Source organism: Phalacrocorax carbo, chromosome 1 (genome assembly GCF_963921805.1).
Source record: "Phalacrocorax carbo chromosome 1, bPhaCar2.1, whole genome shotgun sequence".
Lineage (NCBI taxonomy): Eukaryota > Metazoa > Chordata > Aves > Suliformes > Phalacrocoracidae > Phalacrocorax > Phalacrocorax carbo.
In genome coordinates, this window is record NC_087513.1 from 184,935,521 (window position 1) to 184,950,445 (window position 14,925).

The 14,925-nt window shown below is 40.8% G+C and overlaps 1 protein-coding gene across 9 annotated transcripts in view; it reads right to left on the reverse strand.

Annotated features, from left to right (window-relative positions):
• ENOX1 (ecto-NOX disulfide-thiol exchanger 1) overlaps positions 1 to 14,925 on the reverse strand; it is a 378,888-nt gene that overhangs the window by 125,453 nt on the left and 238,510 nt on the right. For 8 of the 9 annotated variants that reach the window (XM_064440830.1, XM_064440825.1, XM_064440821.1 and 5 more), the window contains 2 exons: positions 12,169 to 12,303; positions 11,159 to 11,296 (listed from right to left, as the gene is read on the reverse strand). In XM_064440830.1, the coding sequence (XP_064296900.1) occupies positions 11,159 to 11,296; positions 12,169 to 12,178 (148 nt within the window). In that variant the 5' untranslated portion in view covers positions 12,179 to 12,303. The remainder of the gene's footprint in view (positions 1 to 11,158; positions 11,297 to 12,168; positions 12,304 to 14,925) is intronic. The other variant, XM_064440829.1, reaches the window with a different exon arrangement.

The following is a 14,925-nucleotide window of genomic DNA, read 5'->3' on the forward strand; positions in this document are numbered from 1 at the left end:
CATCCATATATAATAGCCCCCTTGCCTTTAAGAGGACAATCTTTGTCATGATGATTTTATGCAAGACTTTTTCTGCAGGATTGGATGGTTTAGGTTTGTTTTAGCTTAATTCCAGCTTAATTTCCACTCAGCCAACCACAACAAAAACCAACAGAAACGTGGGCTGTTTGCTCTTTTTGAAGGGAAAATGTAGGATACATGTTCCAAACCACATTTAGAATTTAAAGCTCAGAATTAACACCTTGAACTGCAGCCAGAAATTATCTTAGTCTTGAGGCTGAAAGTCCTCAGTCTTGGGAGCCGATAAATCAGTCATGACATGCCTGAAGCGGCTATGGTTTGTTACAAAATCAAGCTTGATTATCTACCCGAGGTAATTAGACAGACCAGAACAAAAGGACACACAGTTAATGGCAACATATGTAGGAAGAACTGGAAGAGACATTTTACTTTACACAGGATGGCGAATAGCAAGAATGAACTTGCACTTGAGATTTTTTTCATATACTGAGTTCTGGCTAATATTGTAAAGGGACCCTGCAATATTTATAATAAGCAGTTTATTAAATCAGCTACTCTCAGAGCTGTTCAGATACAGATTCCCATTCCCTGCTGCCTGCACACAGCCCTGATATCCAGGTGCAGCATCTGTGCTCTCTCCTCTCACAACCCATGACCCTTCTCTAAGTCCCTAGGGGATTACAAGAGTATTAAAAGCAGACTAAAGAAAAAAAGGGTGCTACAACATTTATTACATTAAAGGATAGCAGCACTGTGTTTGGGTACAAACGCACTAAATATCAGGGAATTAAAAGAAAAAATCTCACTTTTCTCTTTACTGTCCTCTTGATTTTGGTGAGTTTATTTTTATTTTTAAAGACTATTTAATTTAATTATGGTACTGGCTATTCTAGCAGGTAAAGTTGTAGGTCTTAAAAATACTTCTGCTAAGCATGCTTGAACTGCCTAAATTGTTACCAAAAGGCCCCAGAGAAGAAGGTTTCAATGATTGTTCTGGGAAAGGGCTCAGTCATGCAAGTCCAAATATAGATCAAGTCCTGAAACAGAAGGCTTCCAATAAAAGGGTTAAATAGATTTGACAGGTGCACCTCAAAATAGGGTAAAACTCCAACACTGCAGTTGGTTATACTATTGCATATTTATTCCTACTGAAATGAACCATTTGAAACGCAATTGCCTCAGAGAGAAGAAAAAGAGTCAGAGAAACATGTAAGTTGCCCTGTCTGTCCGCTGCAATCTGGACATCTCTTTTCTGAAACACAGCTCGTGCTGTCAGATTGTTACAAAAAAGGTGACAACAAGCACAGCTGCACCTTCTCCCATGGTGCTGTCTCCTGCAAATGCTAGAAAAGCTCTTTCCTATTCTTTCACTTCCCTTTTCCCAATCCTTTTCTGAAAATCACAGCAGCATAGTCAGAGGAAGAGCAGGCAGGAACTGTCTGCCTGTTTCTGATGTGCGCACTAGAGTTTGCCTGTTTCTCACTGTCTGACTCAGAGTATCAGATAAAAAGAGTTAAACCACTTTTTTACTTACCACCATATTACTGCTGTGCCAAGATACCTATAAAAAAAGCTACATAATAGGCAGGCAGCTCTGTAATCACTGCTGCTTTTCATGCCAATCAGTATTATCCCATTGTTTCCATGTGGTCCCTTACCTACCTGGTTTATCTCGGTGAAGGAAAACAGACCATGTGCAATTTGGGCTGGGATTGACTCTTAAGTGTTCAGACAGTGTTTAACTTACTGGAGCTCTCTATCTCTAAGCCTTTCCTGAATACAAATAACAAATAATTACTAAATAATATAGGCATTGTGGTGAGGAAGAAGAAATTATTTGTAAAGGAAAATCTGCTAGAGTCAAGAAAACTGTGTATTTTAAAAAAAAAATCTGAATAAGTGTGCACATATAGGAAAGGCAGATAAAGTTGTCCTTGTTACACGAACAAACCTATTAAATTTCTGAAGCCACAGTAACAGAATATCTTTAATATTTGGGCAGAACACAATCTAAATACATGCTGCAGGGTATTAGAGCATATTGTATGTATTAAGTTTAATTATCTTTCACCTCCCCATCGACTAAGAGAACTACTCCAGTGAGCAGCTGCTTCCCATTACAGAGACATTATTCAGAGCTGGTGATGTCACGCACATCATTTGTCACCACCGGAGCATGGGAAGGTCCAGTAAACCCACTGTTTATCTGAATGAAGTCAACATTAGCAAAATATTATGTTACAAAACCCCTCACATGCCCAGGGATTAGGCTTACTGAAGCCCAACTTTATTCTTCAGTGTAGACCTTTTCCCACACTGATCGCTTCTGGTGATGTTTCACAGAGAGACTCCTGCAGTGAAGTGGATGTGCATCTATATGCACTTTGTGAGACCTAATTCTCATGCAATAAGCAAAGGGCATTTGAAGGACAGGTGGCACAAAGGGAAGAAAACCATGCTGATGCCCTTCATCCCAAGGTAAAACGTAGAAAGCAAGCTTCTCTTGCTTACTCTCCAACAAGCAAGCAAGCAGGGGCCAAGCTCTAAGCAGCAGTCTAGCCCATGCAGGCAAAGAGTGAGCCTGACTAGGGAAGAACAAAAGATTTTATAGCCCTTGATTTGGGGTGGCTGCCTGGGGATTCAGTCATATCCAAATCTTCTCCGCCCAAGGAAGTCTTACTTGATGATTCCCCAAGGCAGTGCCATCTGTGTCATCCTAATTACTGAGCCCTCATGAGCGTACTCTGCATGGACCCAGTTAACAGTCCTCTTGGGACCGCTGTGCCCATCTCCTGCAGACCATCCACATAACCTGTTAACAGCTTTGGCTTTAGGGCTTCAGGTAGTATCGTCTTTCCCTTGCCACCCAGACACCACAACTGTGCTCAGCAGGCCACCTTCAAACAGTCTGCCATTAAAAAGCCCTTTTTTCCCCCCACATATATAAATAACCTGGTATTCACACCTTGTCTTTGATTAGTTAAAATGGTCAGTTTGCTCTTTCTACTGACTTCTATCCACCGTAACTCAATTTTCCCATGAGCAAACTGTACGTAACACAAAGCTTCCACTGGATTCCCCGTGTCGGCCAAGGAACCTGGGATCCTTGGATGGGGAATGATGTTTGAAGACAAAGTTCTGCAAATCAGCTGTGCTCCAGCAGAAGTGAACAGTCAGTAGCAAATGATTTCCAATAGGCTCTTGACTTACTTTATGCAATGGGATGCCCATAATTACTCATGGGCTTTCTTGTCTAGAATAAATAAACACATCAAAAATAGTGGGAATGGAGACTTTCCAAGGTGAGATAAAAGATGCGGAAAACTTTTGCAAAGATAAAATATTTCCTTATGTTACTTTACTGTAACTTCAAATAAAAAAAAAGGTCAAACAGATTTTTTGCTGGTATAATTACCAACAGCCAGGAATTAAAAAACAAAACAAAACATCCAAACAACATGGCTTGCATCATAAATCTATTCCAGTATTTTGAGATAGTTAAGAACAGTGATGCCAAATAGTAATCAGTCTGTTTTCCTAAATTGTTAACTGACCTGGACAAAAGTATAACAACAGAGACAGAGATGCCACATTCTTGGAAAAAACCTCACCCCACCTACAACACAAGCTTTGCACTTAGTAATTCCCTTTATGTGCCCCTGCTCACTTCCCAGACGTGTTTATTTGGGACATTCAGCCCTGCATACCATGTTAAAAAGCACTATTTATCTTTAAGCACCAAGCAGATTTTAATCATTACCTTCATCCTTGGCCTCAATTAAGATCTAATATAGAGGAGGCACTTGAATGACCTAAGAGGTACACTTAACCCTGAATAGTGTGTCTAAGGCACTTAGAGTTCCTGCCACATTTCCTCTGGCCGTCAAATCTCTCCTTTTTCTGTTGTAACCTGACTGTGTTTGTTCCTAGCACTTTAATGTCCCCTGGTGTGAAGTCTCCTTGAGTAACACTCACATGATAGAAAGTGTGATTAACTCTGCAGGCGCTTTTCAGGTCAATGAAAAAAACCTACTTGTTACACTAATATATAATACTTCTTTAGAGATGTTCCCAGTGGCTTTACATATTGGGGCTCCCACAGCACCTGTTCTTTTTCACTCTTGCTGCTCTCCTGTGTCTCGATAATGCAAATACATAGTTTTATCAGGGTACAAGCTTGACTCTAATCCTTTAGAGTATGTTTCATGCCTCTTTAATTATTCTGATTGGTCATTCAGATAATTTAAACAGTAAATCTTTTCCGCTTGACTAAAATGCAATGTTTCTGTAGTTAGGACTATATAAGTAAAGTAGGAAGGAATTAGAACAAAATTAGGAAGATCATACGATTTTCTTCAGAGTATGCCTTGTAACATTTCTCTTGCTTATTAGGCTGGCTTGTTAATGAAACAATGCTTAAAACAGGTTGGGAAGCCGTAATAGCTGAAAAAACACCTTCTGAAGACACCATGTAACCTCGAGAGGTTTGCAAAACCTATGGAAAACTCTCCAGTTTTTAATAAGGCTTTTGATACCTCCTTTTACTGCCAGACGTCAAGCCAGTGCAGCATTCAGAGCAAGGGTAAACATGCTGTACGCTACCGTGCCACCAGGCTGCTGAGCTCTTCCAGCAGCTACTTGTGGTCTGAAGCTTACAGGGGCAGGCGACCATGGAGCATCTTTGCCAGCTTCCTGTGCACTACCAAGCTTACATCTGGAGCGTGCTAAACTTTAGTCAAAAACTACAGATGCTCAAGCATTTTTTTCCTGAAAAAAAATAAAGGTTACTATCCTCAGGTCATAGTACAAGTGACTTATTTTAAAACTTTTGTGGATAGACCTTGTAATCAATTAACAGGAGCTCAGTATTAATTACAGAGAAGGAAGCTGTGTTTTGTTAGGCATGTCTTGGACGATTCGAGTTATGTGCTTATTGGCACATTGGTTCAGTGGCTAAGCAATGAACTGTAGAGAAAGGAAGCTTTAATAGGTAACAGAATAGCATGGGTAAAACAAAATGAGACTGCCAGATGGCTATCAGTGGCTCCAAGCCTCCAGTAATGGAGAGGCCACAGAAGAAGTATACACACGAGAATTTGCATCATCTTCTGGCCAGCTGACTTCTTAAAGTCTTCAGCACTGCTTAATGTACAGTCTTTCTTTGGGGAACTGCTGAATATAATCAAATACACCTTGATTTCCTACTTTATTTGATTTTCCTTCATTAATGTTACAAAAACAGTACACAACCAGAACAAGGAGGGATATGTTCATAATTTAGTCAGCATATGATGACCTGCAGTCGACAATAATTCATAAAGCATGCCTCATCTATTTTATGGTAGAAAGACACTGAAGCTTAAAGGACATTTTCATAGCCAAGGCAGACTGGTGAGGGAATTCTTAAGTCTCAGTCCACACTTGTTTTTTTCTCAAATAATTCCTAGGTCTTCTCCTCTGCATAGGACTCAGTGACCTTTTGAGATACTGGAGTGAGTAAGAGAAGGAAAAGCCACCATGCTAGTCCTCCCCCTGACATGCCCATCACATGGAGAAATGCTTGAGACTAATTGGAATCTGAATACAGTGATTGCCTTCAGTTACAATCTTCATTCTGAAGAAAGAGTCTGAATATTACATCTCCAAAGACTTGGAGGTCTTGCGCTATTAAAATTCTTGAGGGATGTTCAACCTTGTGTGCTGGGATTTAGGAGTCTTCAGATCAAAATTTCCCAAATTTTTCTGTTATCAAAAAGTAAGTCTGGGGTTGCAGTTTCAGGATTGCCATCACGTATTGTCACAGGTGCTGCTTCCAAAAGTGAAGTTTTGCTGAGTTATGACTTGATTTGGAAACCTCTAGTTTGGGGAATCCTGTTCTATATATTAATGTTCAAGAGGAGACCCCATCAGAGGGAGAAGCACTTCAGCGCCGATTTGCCATGTACATCTCTCCCTGTGAAGTATCTGATACCCAACACTGTCAAAAGCACAATCCTGAGCGAGGTGACCTGATTGGAACTGACAGCTGCTATGTTCCACTGAAATCAGGTCAAAAGACAAGTGTGTGGGGAAAGCAAAGACAAATGGAAAAACAGAAAGGTTGATGTAAGTGCCTAATATTTCACAACCTCCAGTGTCTAAAAAATACATGCCTGAGGCCACAGAAATGGTGTATGTTTTTTCTATACCTTTTGGTAAGCAAGATGTTAGGTTTCAAAGCTTCCTAGTCTCATTTCACAAGGATTTTGTAGAAGCGGTCGAAGTCTAACTTCGGCAAAAACAAGACTGGAGGCCACTGAAAATTTTAGTATCTTGAAGCTGAGGCACGTTGGCTGGACTCACATGGAAAATGTAAATAATATGTTTCCTGTAAATAAGTAGAAGGCATCAGTTTTCAGCCATACACTTGACTTCTAGGCAGATCTATAACTTATATCTTGGATGTCTCCCCTTGTAGTTTGGTTGGTTTCGTTTATTCTTCTGTCAGAGTACAAATATGCAGCATAGGGCATGAGCTTAACTAAGTCTAAAAGAATTACCACTTATGTTCCACTCTTCATGTTCATTTGTACCACAGAACTTTTTGACATATACCATTTTTGAGTAACAAATGTTTAGGTGTGCTAAGTAATTCTGGAGAAAAGCATCTCAAAATTGCTTCGTTGTTTTTCAGGGCAATGATTCATTAGTGAAAGGAGAACTAAACTCAACTGGAGAAGTAAATAATCTTCCTGGCAGGATGTCTTCCTTTAGAAAACAGGTGACCTGATGTCATTTGCTGAAACAAATGACAGCATAAGAACACTAAATTCAGCAATGCCAAAATTGCCTTTAAAAAGGACCAATTCAAAATCAAAATAAAGCATTCTCAGCTGGCCTGTGGTCACTGAGTTTTTCTGCTAGTCCTAAAATGTGCCAAAACTGCAGACTTGAATGTACTTGAAAGATGTGCTTGAATCAGAGTTGCCGAGTGCACAAAGAGGATTCAGATCTCAAAAAGGTGAAGTACAAACTATGCTTCCCCTCTAACCTGACCATTTTTCTCCAAGTCTCAAAGCGTAGAGAACAGCAGTTTTAAGTCCTGGATAATTCAAAGGCAGGTTAGCAGATTTTCTCCAACCTTTCCAGAATATTTTTTTTTTCACTCTGGACTGGGACCAACCATGAGAAATTTCAGTCTAAAAGGCAATTTTATTTTTTTAAATTATAACCTGCTGAAAGGGGAAGTTTAGAATGGAAGTGCTTTTCAGCCATAACTATTCCACATCAGTGTTTAGCACTTTAACAAATGCATTATTAAACTACAGTTTATTGTATGAATTATGTATATAGAATGTATAAACGCATATATTAGTGTATATGTTATGCTGTAGCCAAATATTATGGAGAAAGTTAAGCTTTCTGAATAACAGTAAGTGTAAGCAAAATACATGTAAAACCAGAAGAGATATTATACTACTATTAACAGGAATACATCTTTACAAATGAAAGGCTCTGACATTTGCCCAGATCAAAAATCCGATTTTACAGCACTGTGAGATAAGGAATTAAATAGAGTGCAGATATCATCTAAACTGGTATTAAAAGGTTAGCAGTGCTTAAAATTGATTAGTTACCAAGACCAGACAGCCTACATCCCAGGCTGTGAGAAGAGTATCGGCCAGATGTTGCAGAGGCTTTAGTTGTCACTTTAACAAACTCTCAGGCTAGGCAAAAGCTTCACAGATTGCAAAATGGGGAGCATAACTCTGTTACAAGGCAGGCATCCCAGCATGTTACACAGCTGGGGTTGTTACACAGTTGGGGAAAAAAACCCCATGAAAACCTTTAAAAAGACTTGGTAGATCATATGGGCTCCAAAACCATGGGAACAAAAATGCCCTGCAGTTTAGGAATTAGGAACTGGTTAGGTTTCCTGTGGGGAAGGTAAGTCGGTGAATTGGTAAGTCCTCTGGAAACCAAAAGATCAGAGAACTAAGAGATATGTCAGGATATAGATTAGTACCATACTGCAAACTTCAGACTATGACAGGTTATGTAAAGATATCCAGGAAAGATCACACTCTCTCCAAGATCAATCTAAACTACTTACTGCTTTCCTAGCTGTCATTAAGGCAGGAAAAAAAGAACAAAATAAATGTTTAAAGACAGACAAAAAGTTAGCACTGGGACATGCATGTATTATTTTCATTTCTGAGAAATGTCACAGATGACAGTAACAAAAGCAACATGTGACTGCTGACAAAGATGTGTTCATTACTAGGATTAATAGCAAAAGAATGAGAAATGTCACAAAGGGCTAAGGACTAGCTAGGTTTTTGGCCAAACACGGTGATGCAAACCCTCACTGAATGCAGATACAGTAACTATATTATAGCAAGTATGTCTATAAGTCTTTTCATGGTAAATTGTGGTTTTGCCATCGTGGATTTGCCATGAAGCAAATGTGTCAAAAACTTCTGAATCATAAGGGAATATAATGAAGTGTCAAAGCACCTATTTACCTTGAAAATACAAGACAGCCTCAAACAAAGGAAAGCAAAAGGGAAGAAGTTATTCTGCACCCGTAGAGAAATCAGGCAGCACATCAGTAATTAATATTTATTACTTATGGCACCTTTCATACATTGAAAATGCTGAACAAACACCAACTGACCTGTACAACACTCCTACAGTATGTGATACACATAATTATGGAAATTACAGTAGGGAGCTGGCAATGAAATAAAGTCCTGGAGATCCTCCCTTGTGGGGAAAAAAGCATTGCACATGAGATGAGGCTGCCATGTAGGAACTGCATAGCATACCTGAGGACACAATTTACACCGAAACTGGAGGGGCATATCTCCATGGGGTATGCAACCGTGATGCTTATAAATGAAAGCAGCAGAAGCTGATTTTGACATGTGGCTATTTTCAGGTTTGGAGGTAATCGCATTCAAGTTCAGTGCAGCACATGGAGGCAAAGCCCCACCAGAAAATGGAAAAAGCTGTTTCACCACCAGCATGTAGAATCATAAAATGTCCCAAACTGGAAGGGACCCACAATGATCATTGAGTCCAACTCCTGACTCCACACATGACAACCTAAGAGTTAAACCATGTATCAAAAAGTGTTGTCCCATTCCTTCTTGAACACCACCAGACTTTGGGCCATGACCGCTTCCCTGAGGCGCTTTTTCCAGTGGTTGACCACCCACACAGTGAAGAACTTTTTCCTAATAACTGCTCTGAACATCCCCTGATGCAGCTTTAAGCCATTCCCTTGCATCCTATCACTGGACACCAGAAAGAAGAGATTCGCACCCTCCTATCTACTCACCCTCATGAGGAAGCTGTAGACAGCAATGAGGTCTCCCTTCAGCCACCTTTTCTTTAAGCTGAACAAACCTAGTATCCTCAGCTGCTTCTCTTATCTTGCCTCTCTCTCTAGTCCTCTCCCCACTCTGTTGCCTCCCTGTGGATGCACTCTAATATTTTTATATCCTTCTTACTACACACAGCACTCCAGGTAAGGCTGCACCAGTGCTAAGTGGGACAACCACTTCTTTCGACTGGTTAGCAACACTGTGCTTAATTCACCCCAGCTGGGCCCTTTTGGCCAAGTGGGAACATTGTTGACTCATACTGAGCTTCCCATCAACCAAAAACCCCAGATCCCTTTCTGCAGGGCTGCACTCCAGCCTCTTGTCCCCCAGTCCACAGGAACATCCAGGATTACAGTGTCCCGGGTGCAGAATCCAGTACCTGTCCTGGTTAAACATCATACAGCTGGTGACTGCTCAGTGCTCTGATCTATCCAGATCTCTAAATTAGGCCTCCCTACCCTCAAGGGAATGAATGGTTCCTCTCAATTTAGTATCATCAGCAAACTTAGTGTGGACTCAACTCCTGTGTCCATGTCGTTGATAAAAACATTGGAGAGAAATGGCTCCTGAGGAGTGGATGGCTTTGCTTGTCTCCTTTAATCGGGAGCATGGGGCTAAAGCCAGAGACCAAGAATCAGTTCATGGCCTCCACCAGCTAAACTCTCTGCTTGAGACTGATTCATTATAAATCAGCTTTCTTGCAGCTTAGTTTACCCGCCTGTAAAACAGGTAATTCAGAGCCAGACTGTCAGCTGTGAACTGGCACAGCTCCACTCATTTTCCAGTGTCAGAAGGGGCCATATTTGGCCAAAATTAAACATCACACATCCCTGGTGAGGGAGGCAGAGTGATTTGCATCATGACCTGGCTCACTGCATTCATGTCTACACGGATGGGCGCAGATGAGACAGGATGCTGCTCTGATCCAGATGTTGTACAGTTGTTCTTAAGCTGAAGTAGTAATGAAGCTTCCAGAGGGGATCTGCCATATGCTTGGCATGTGGCTTGTGTCTAGGTGTGGGTGGGTACCCTACAAATAATTTTTCTCTACCTCTCAGGAGCAATGAATTTTTATTTATCCTAACTAATTGGGCCTGTACTGTTGACAATGAAGTCTGATATGTCCAGGCTTGTCTGTGAAACATAGCTGGTTTCAAAATATTATTTTTATTGTTGCTAGAACAAGCGATCCCCTGCAACACTCTCCCAGACTATGTTTGGAAAGTGAAATGACAAAATCAAACAAGAACAACCTCTTGAAATTCAATTTATGGAGTTAGGCAGAGAGTAAATAAGCACACACCTGATAGGAAAGCTTCACTTCACTAATATCAACTGAGCATATGAATTGAACAGGCTTCATGATTTTCTGCCCAATTAACATAACTTCAAATATCTTTCTCCAGTCAAGAGTTCCCAGCCCAGGGTATTCCTTGGCAGAACCTCAAGACATCCTGCTTGAACAGAGAAACAGAAACAAACGTTTCTCTTACGTGATCTGCCTCATGGTTTTGACCCAGCATAAGGATCAATGGTGCAGTTGTTTAATTTTCCCGAAGACTTTTGGCTTTTCCACAAGGTTAAAATATAATATGGATTATATACCTACTACAAGATGAGTCTAATACATAGTATGCAATATTAATCATTAGTGATGATTTCAGAATATAAAAATGTAATATCCCCAGAAATCATTCCATATATTTTTAAACGGACCCAAAGAATTCATGGACAGTGCAAGAGATCTTTTTATGAAAGAAAAATCTGACCTGTCACAAGCTGTTGTCCAGCTAGTCCTACTGGAACCATCCCCAGGTTATTCATAGCTGTAGCCCAAGCCGTCGGATCAGTGACTGACATGTTAAGTTGTGTGGTATCTATAGCTATACTTCCCAAACCATCAGCTGCTGCAAGAAAAGAAACCATTGTAAGCAGAAAAGTCAATGCATCAGGGTTTTTAACCAAAGTCTTAAGTGAAAATGAAATATCACGCCCACTGTTTATTTTGGGTTTGTTCTATTTCTTAATTATGATTCACCTTTTAGACAATTGATAATAGTGTTTGGTATTGTATAGCAAAACATGAAGACATTGGAAACATTCAACAAACAAAATGAAACAAGAGTGATTCAGGCTGGTTATATGGAAAACTTTTTCACCATGAGGACAGTCAAGCAGTGGAACAGGCTGTGCAGTTGCCACCCTTGGCAGCTTTCAGGACTCAACTTGTTAAAGCCCTGAGCAACTTCTCTGACCCTATGGCTGACCTTGCTTTGAGCAGGAGGTTGGACTGGAGACCTTCTGAGGCTCCCCCCTCCCCCCCCAATTTGAATGAATTGCCCTGCAATCTTCTGATATAATTTAATGATACATAATCTGTGGCAACTTGTCAGTAAATTGTGAGAATTAAACACACCCCAAGGAAAGACCTGCTTTCCATAAGGTGCAATTTTTTTTTTTAGAAAAAATTTAAGTATACATTAGCCCCTAGCTAAAAAGAGGAGCTAATTGATTCACTATGGGAAATACCAAGTTTTGTCCTAAAACCAAAAGAGAATTATCATGAATATGGTCAAAATAGACTGAGCCCAGGCATGGATTTTCCTGGGTTGGGGAAGGAAGGGTGGGCTGGATAGCTAAGGGATGGTACGTTTCTGATATTGAACTCTCAAACACAAGGTGTGATCACACATTTTTGCTTCTGCCCTCCCCAGTCACAGCTGAAATCAGCTCTTTCCAGCTTATTTTCTTATGACCTTTGCAGACCTGAGATATTTACCAGCAGCCATTGCTTTTCTCCAGTTCCTTTTGCTCCTGTTAGACTTCTTCAACTAGGAATAATTAACTACTGTATTAGCAGCATCTTGAGATGGGATATCACCGAACGCAGGGCCCACACACAGCTCATTAGACTCTGAAAGAGAAAAGATGAAATCAGCTATCGAGTGCCGCAGTCAGAACATAGTTGTAAAACAACAGACCACTTTGGGAATCCACTTGAAGCTCCTGTCCACTCCCTCTGGATCACCAGCCGCAGCCTCTTTGCATGCATTTAGCAGCCACTGTGGAGGCGTTTCAGCAAATGCTCATCCTTGCCTGCTAAACAAACAGCGCCAGGTATGAACCTGTCAGACCGCTGAAAAGCCCTTCACAAATTAGGTCTTATCAGTAGCTACACAGCCTCCTCAGCGTGAAGGCATCAGCTGAAAGAACATATTAAGGGATGAATACTATTTTTTTTAACTGTTAACAATTAACTGATGTTGCAAGTTTCAACGAAATAGTTTCCTGTTCTGAGATGAAAAGCGAAAAAAACCAATACTCCGCACTAACTTACAGAATGGAGCCTGCAGACGTGGAAAAGTATGAAAACCTAACAAAGCTGAGGAAAATGGCTGCTCCTTAACTAACGCCGTATCTTTGGCTCACAAAGGTTAGCTTGAAGCAAAGGTGGAGTATCTGCCTCTAGCTAAACCACATTGCTTTCATCAGGTATCTGTCAGATCATGAATTTTACATAAGGCTAACTTCTTGCTGTTGTTACTGTTGATTGTGAAGCTCACCACATCAGCGCATCGCTGGTCGGAAAGGAGGCTGAAAGAGTGAACGGGTAAGAGGTGTGACCAAAGGCTGTGCGCTCCCAGCACTCACAGCAGAGGGAGAAAATGCTGGGGTGAGGATGGTCACAGATGTATGTCCATGTTAGCCTTTGTGCATTAGTTACGTGTGACTGTGGGTGAAGGGGACCTGCATTATTTTTTTGGCTGGCCAGTAGCCAAAGGGGTCTGACCTACAGTGTTTGCTACTAGTGGCCAACAACTGACCAAATGCTTACACGTGTTTGGGGAGGTCATTAATCCTGTGCAGGTGCATCTTGGTGACTTGTTCAGCCCTAAGATATTTGCGCTGTCTTTAAAAACGTACTTGAAAGACGTTAATTAAGAGGTTTCCAACATGCAAACCCTAAAAATTCATCTTTAGAAAAGGCACAGTTAACGTGATGACACTATATTTTAGCTTAGTACCTCCCACACTTTTCTCTTTCATGTGATGAGCATAAAGTACAAGCCAGAAAGTTTCATATTATAGTTCCCTGACACGGTACAGATCATTTCATAGGAACATGACCACATCAATAGCTGTAAAAGCAAAGAGTCAAGATCAGACAATGCTGTACATTTTTTGTATGTTCTAGTTTTCAAAGAACCAGTATACTAGGTTAAAAAGCATTTTGTTCAAATCTACAGTGGGTCTATTTAAAAGTCAATATTTATCAACTCTTAATATTTGAGTTTGCAATTCCATTTCTTTTTTGACCTCCAATATTATATGATACATAACAAAATAATTTTATGATAAACTTAGCTTTTAAATAACGTCTATAAACACCAAACAAATATTGAATGAAAGTCCTCTGCAGGGAATGCAACTAACATAAGGCAAGCCACCCAAGAGTTATGGCAAGTTTTCAAAAACTGGGTGTCTCTTGTTCAGCTCCTTAAACTTGTACTTAGCTCTTTCGACCCAGGCTATAAACTTCTGACCACAAACAACTATTTCAAGGTTAGAGCCAGCTGAATTATTCCTTGTCGATAAGTTATTTCTCACACAATGCAGCTCCCCTTGCTCCTTATGAATCATTCCCAAATCAATCCTGATTTAGAAATGTATGCTGAATAGCCCAGATGAGAGTGGTTCACTTCTTCCCATGACTGGCAGCCTTGTTGCCTTGATGTAGGAAGGTGCAACTGAAAAACAATAGCAATGAAATGCCTCTTTATACCTTGCTGTGTGTTTGTTGCTTGTCCCTGTAATGCATCACCCTGACTACTGGGGAGGAAGGAGGTGCTGCCCGGTGATTTTGGGGCAAAGGTATCACAGACATGTATAGATTATTGGGATAAGGTGTAGAAAATGGGTGTAGGACTCTCTCTGCTGACTCCTCTCCCCCTGTTCTACTGCCTTGTGAAGCGTGCGCCAGGTGACATAACAAGGTCTGCCGCCAAAATCTGCACTCTCTTCCCCCCAAACCCAGCAGCTGTACCAGCTCTGTCAGAAATGGGAACTGATCCAGAAAGAATCAGACACTGGGCTAGACAAATGCACCTACTGGGAATTAATAGGTGACTTTTTTGCTGTTTTCCTTCTACCAGGTTGTCCACATATTTCAAATGTTGATATACTTTCAAGAATTAGCCACAAGTATTTGTTAAAGTCCTTGCAGAGGAGGAAGAACGTAACACCATGAATATGAAATAAAGCAGAATCAGTGGGTTAACTGGTGAAACTCCTGCTGTACTTTGCCACCAGCTCTGCCTACTGTGCCATGAAAGTCTTTGCTCGAAACATACTCTCAGCCCCCACTGGCTCTGGGCAGCTTTGCTTTCTCTCTGGCCATCAAGTCTACTGTTTTATCAGCGGGACGTGGATGCAGTGCAGGCTGAACCAGGGGAAAAACCACAAAAGAGCATGTGAGGAGCCTACAGTGGAACTAGTCCTATCTAACCGAGAACTGCTGCAGGCTATTTTGTCAGTG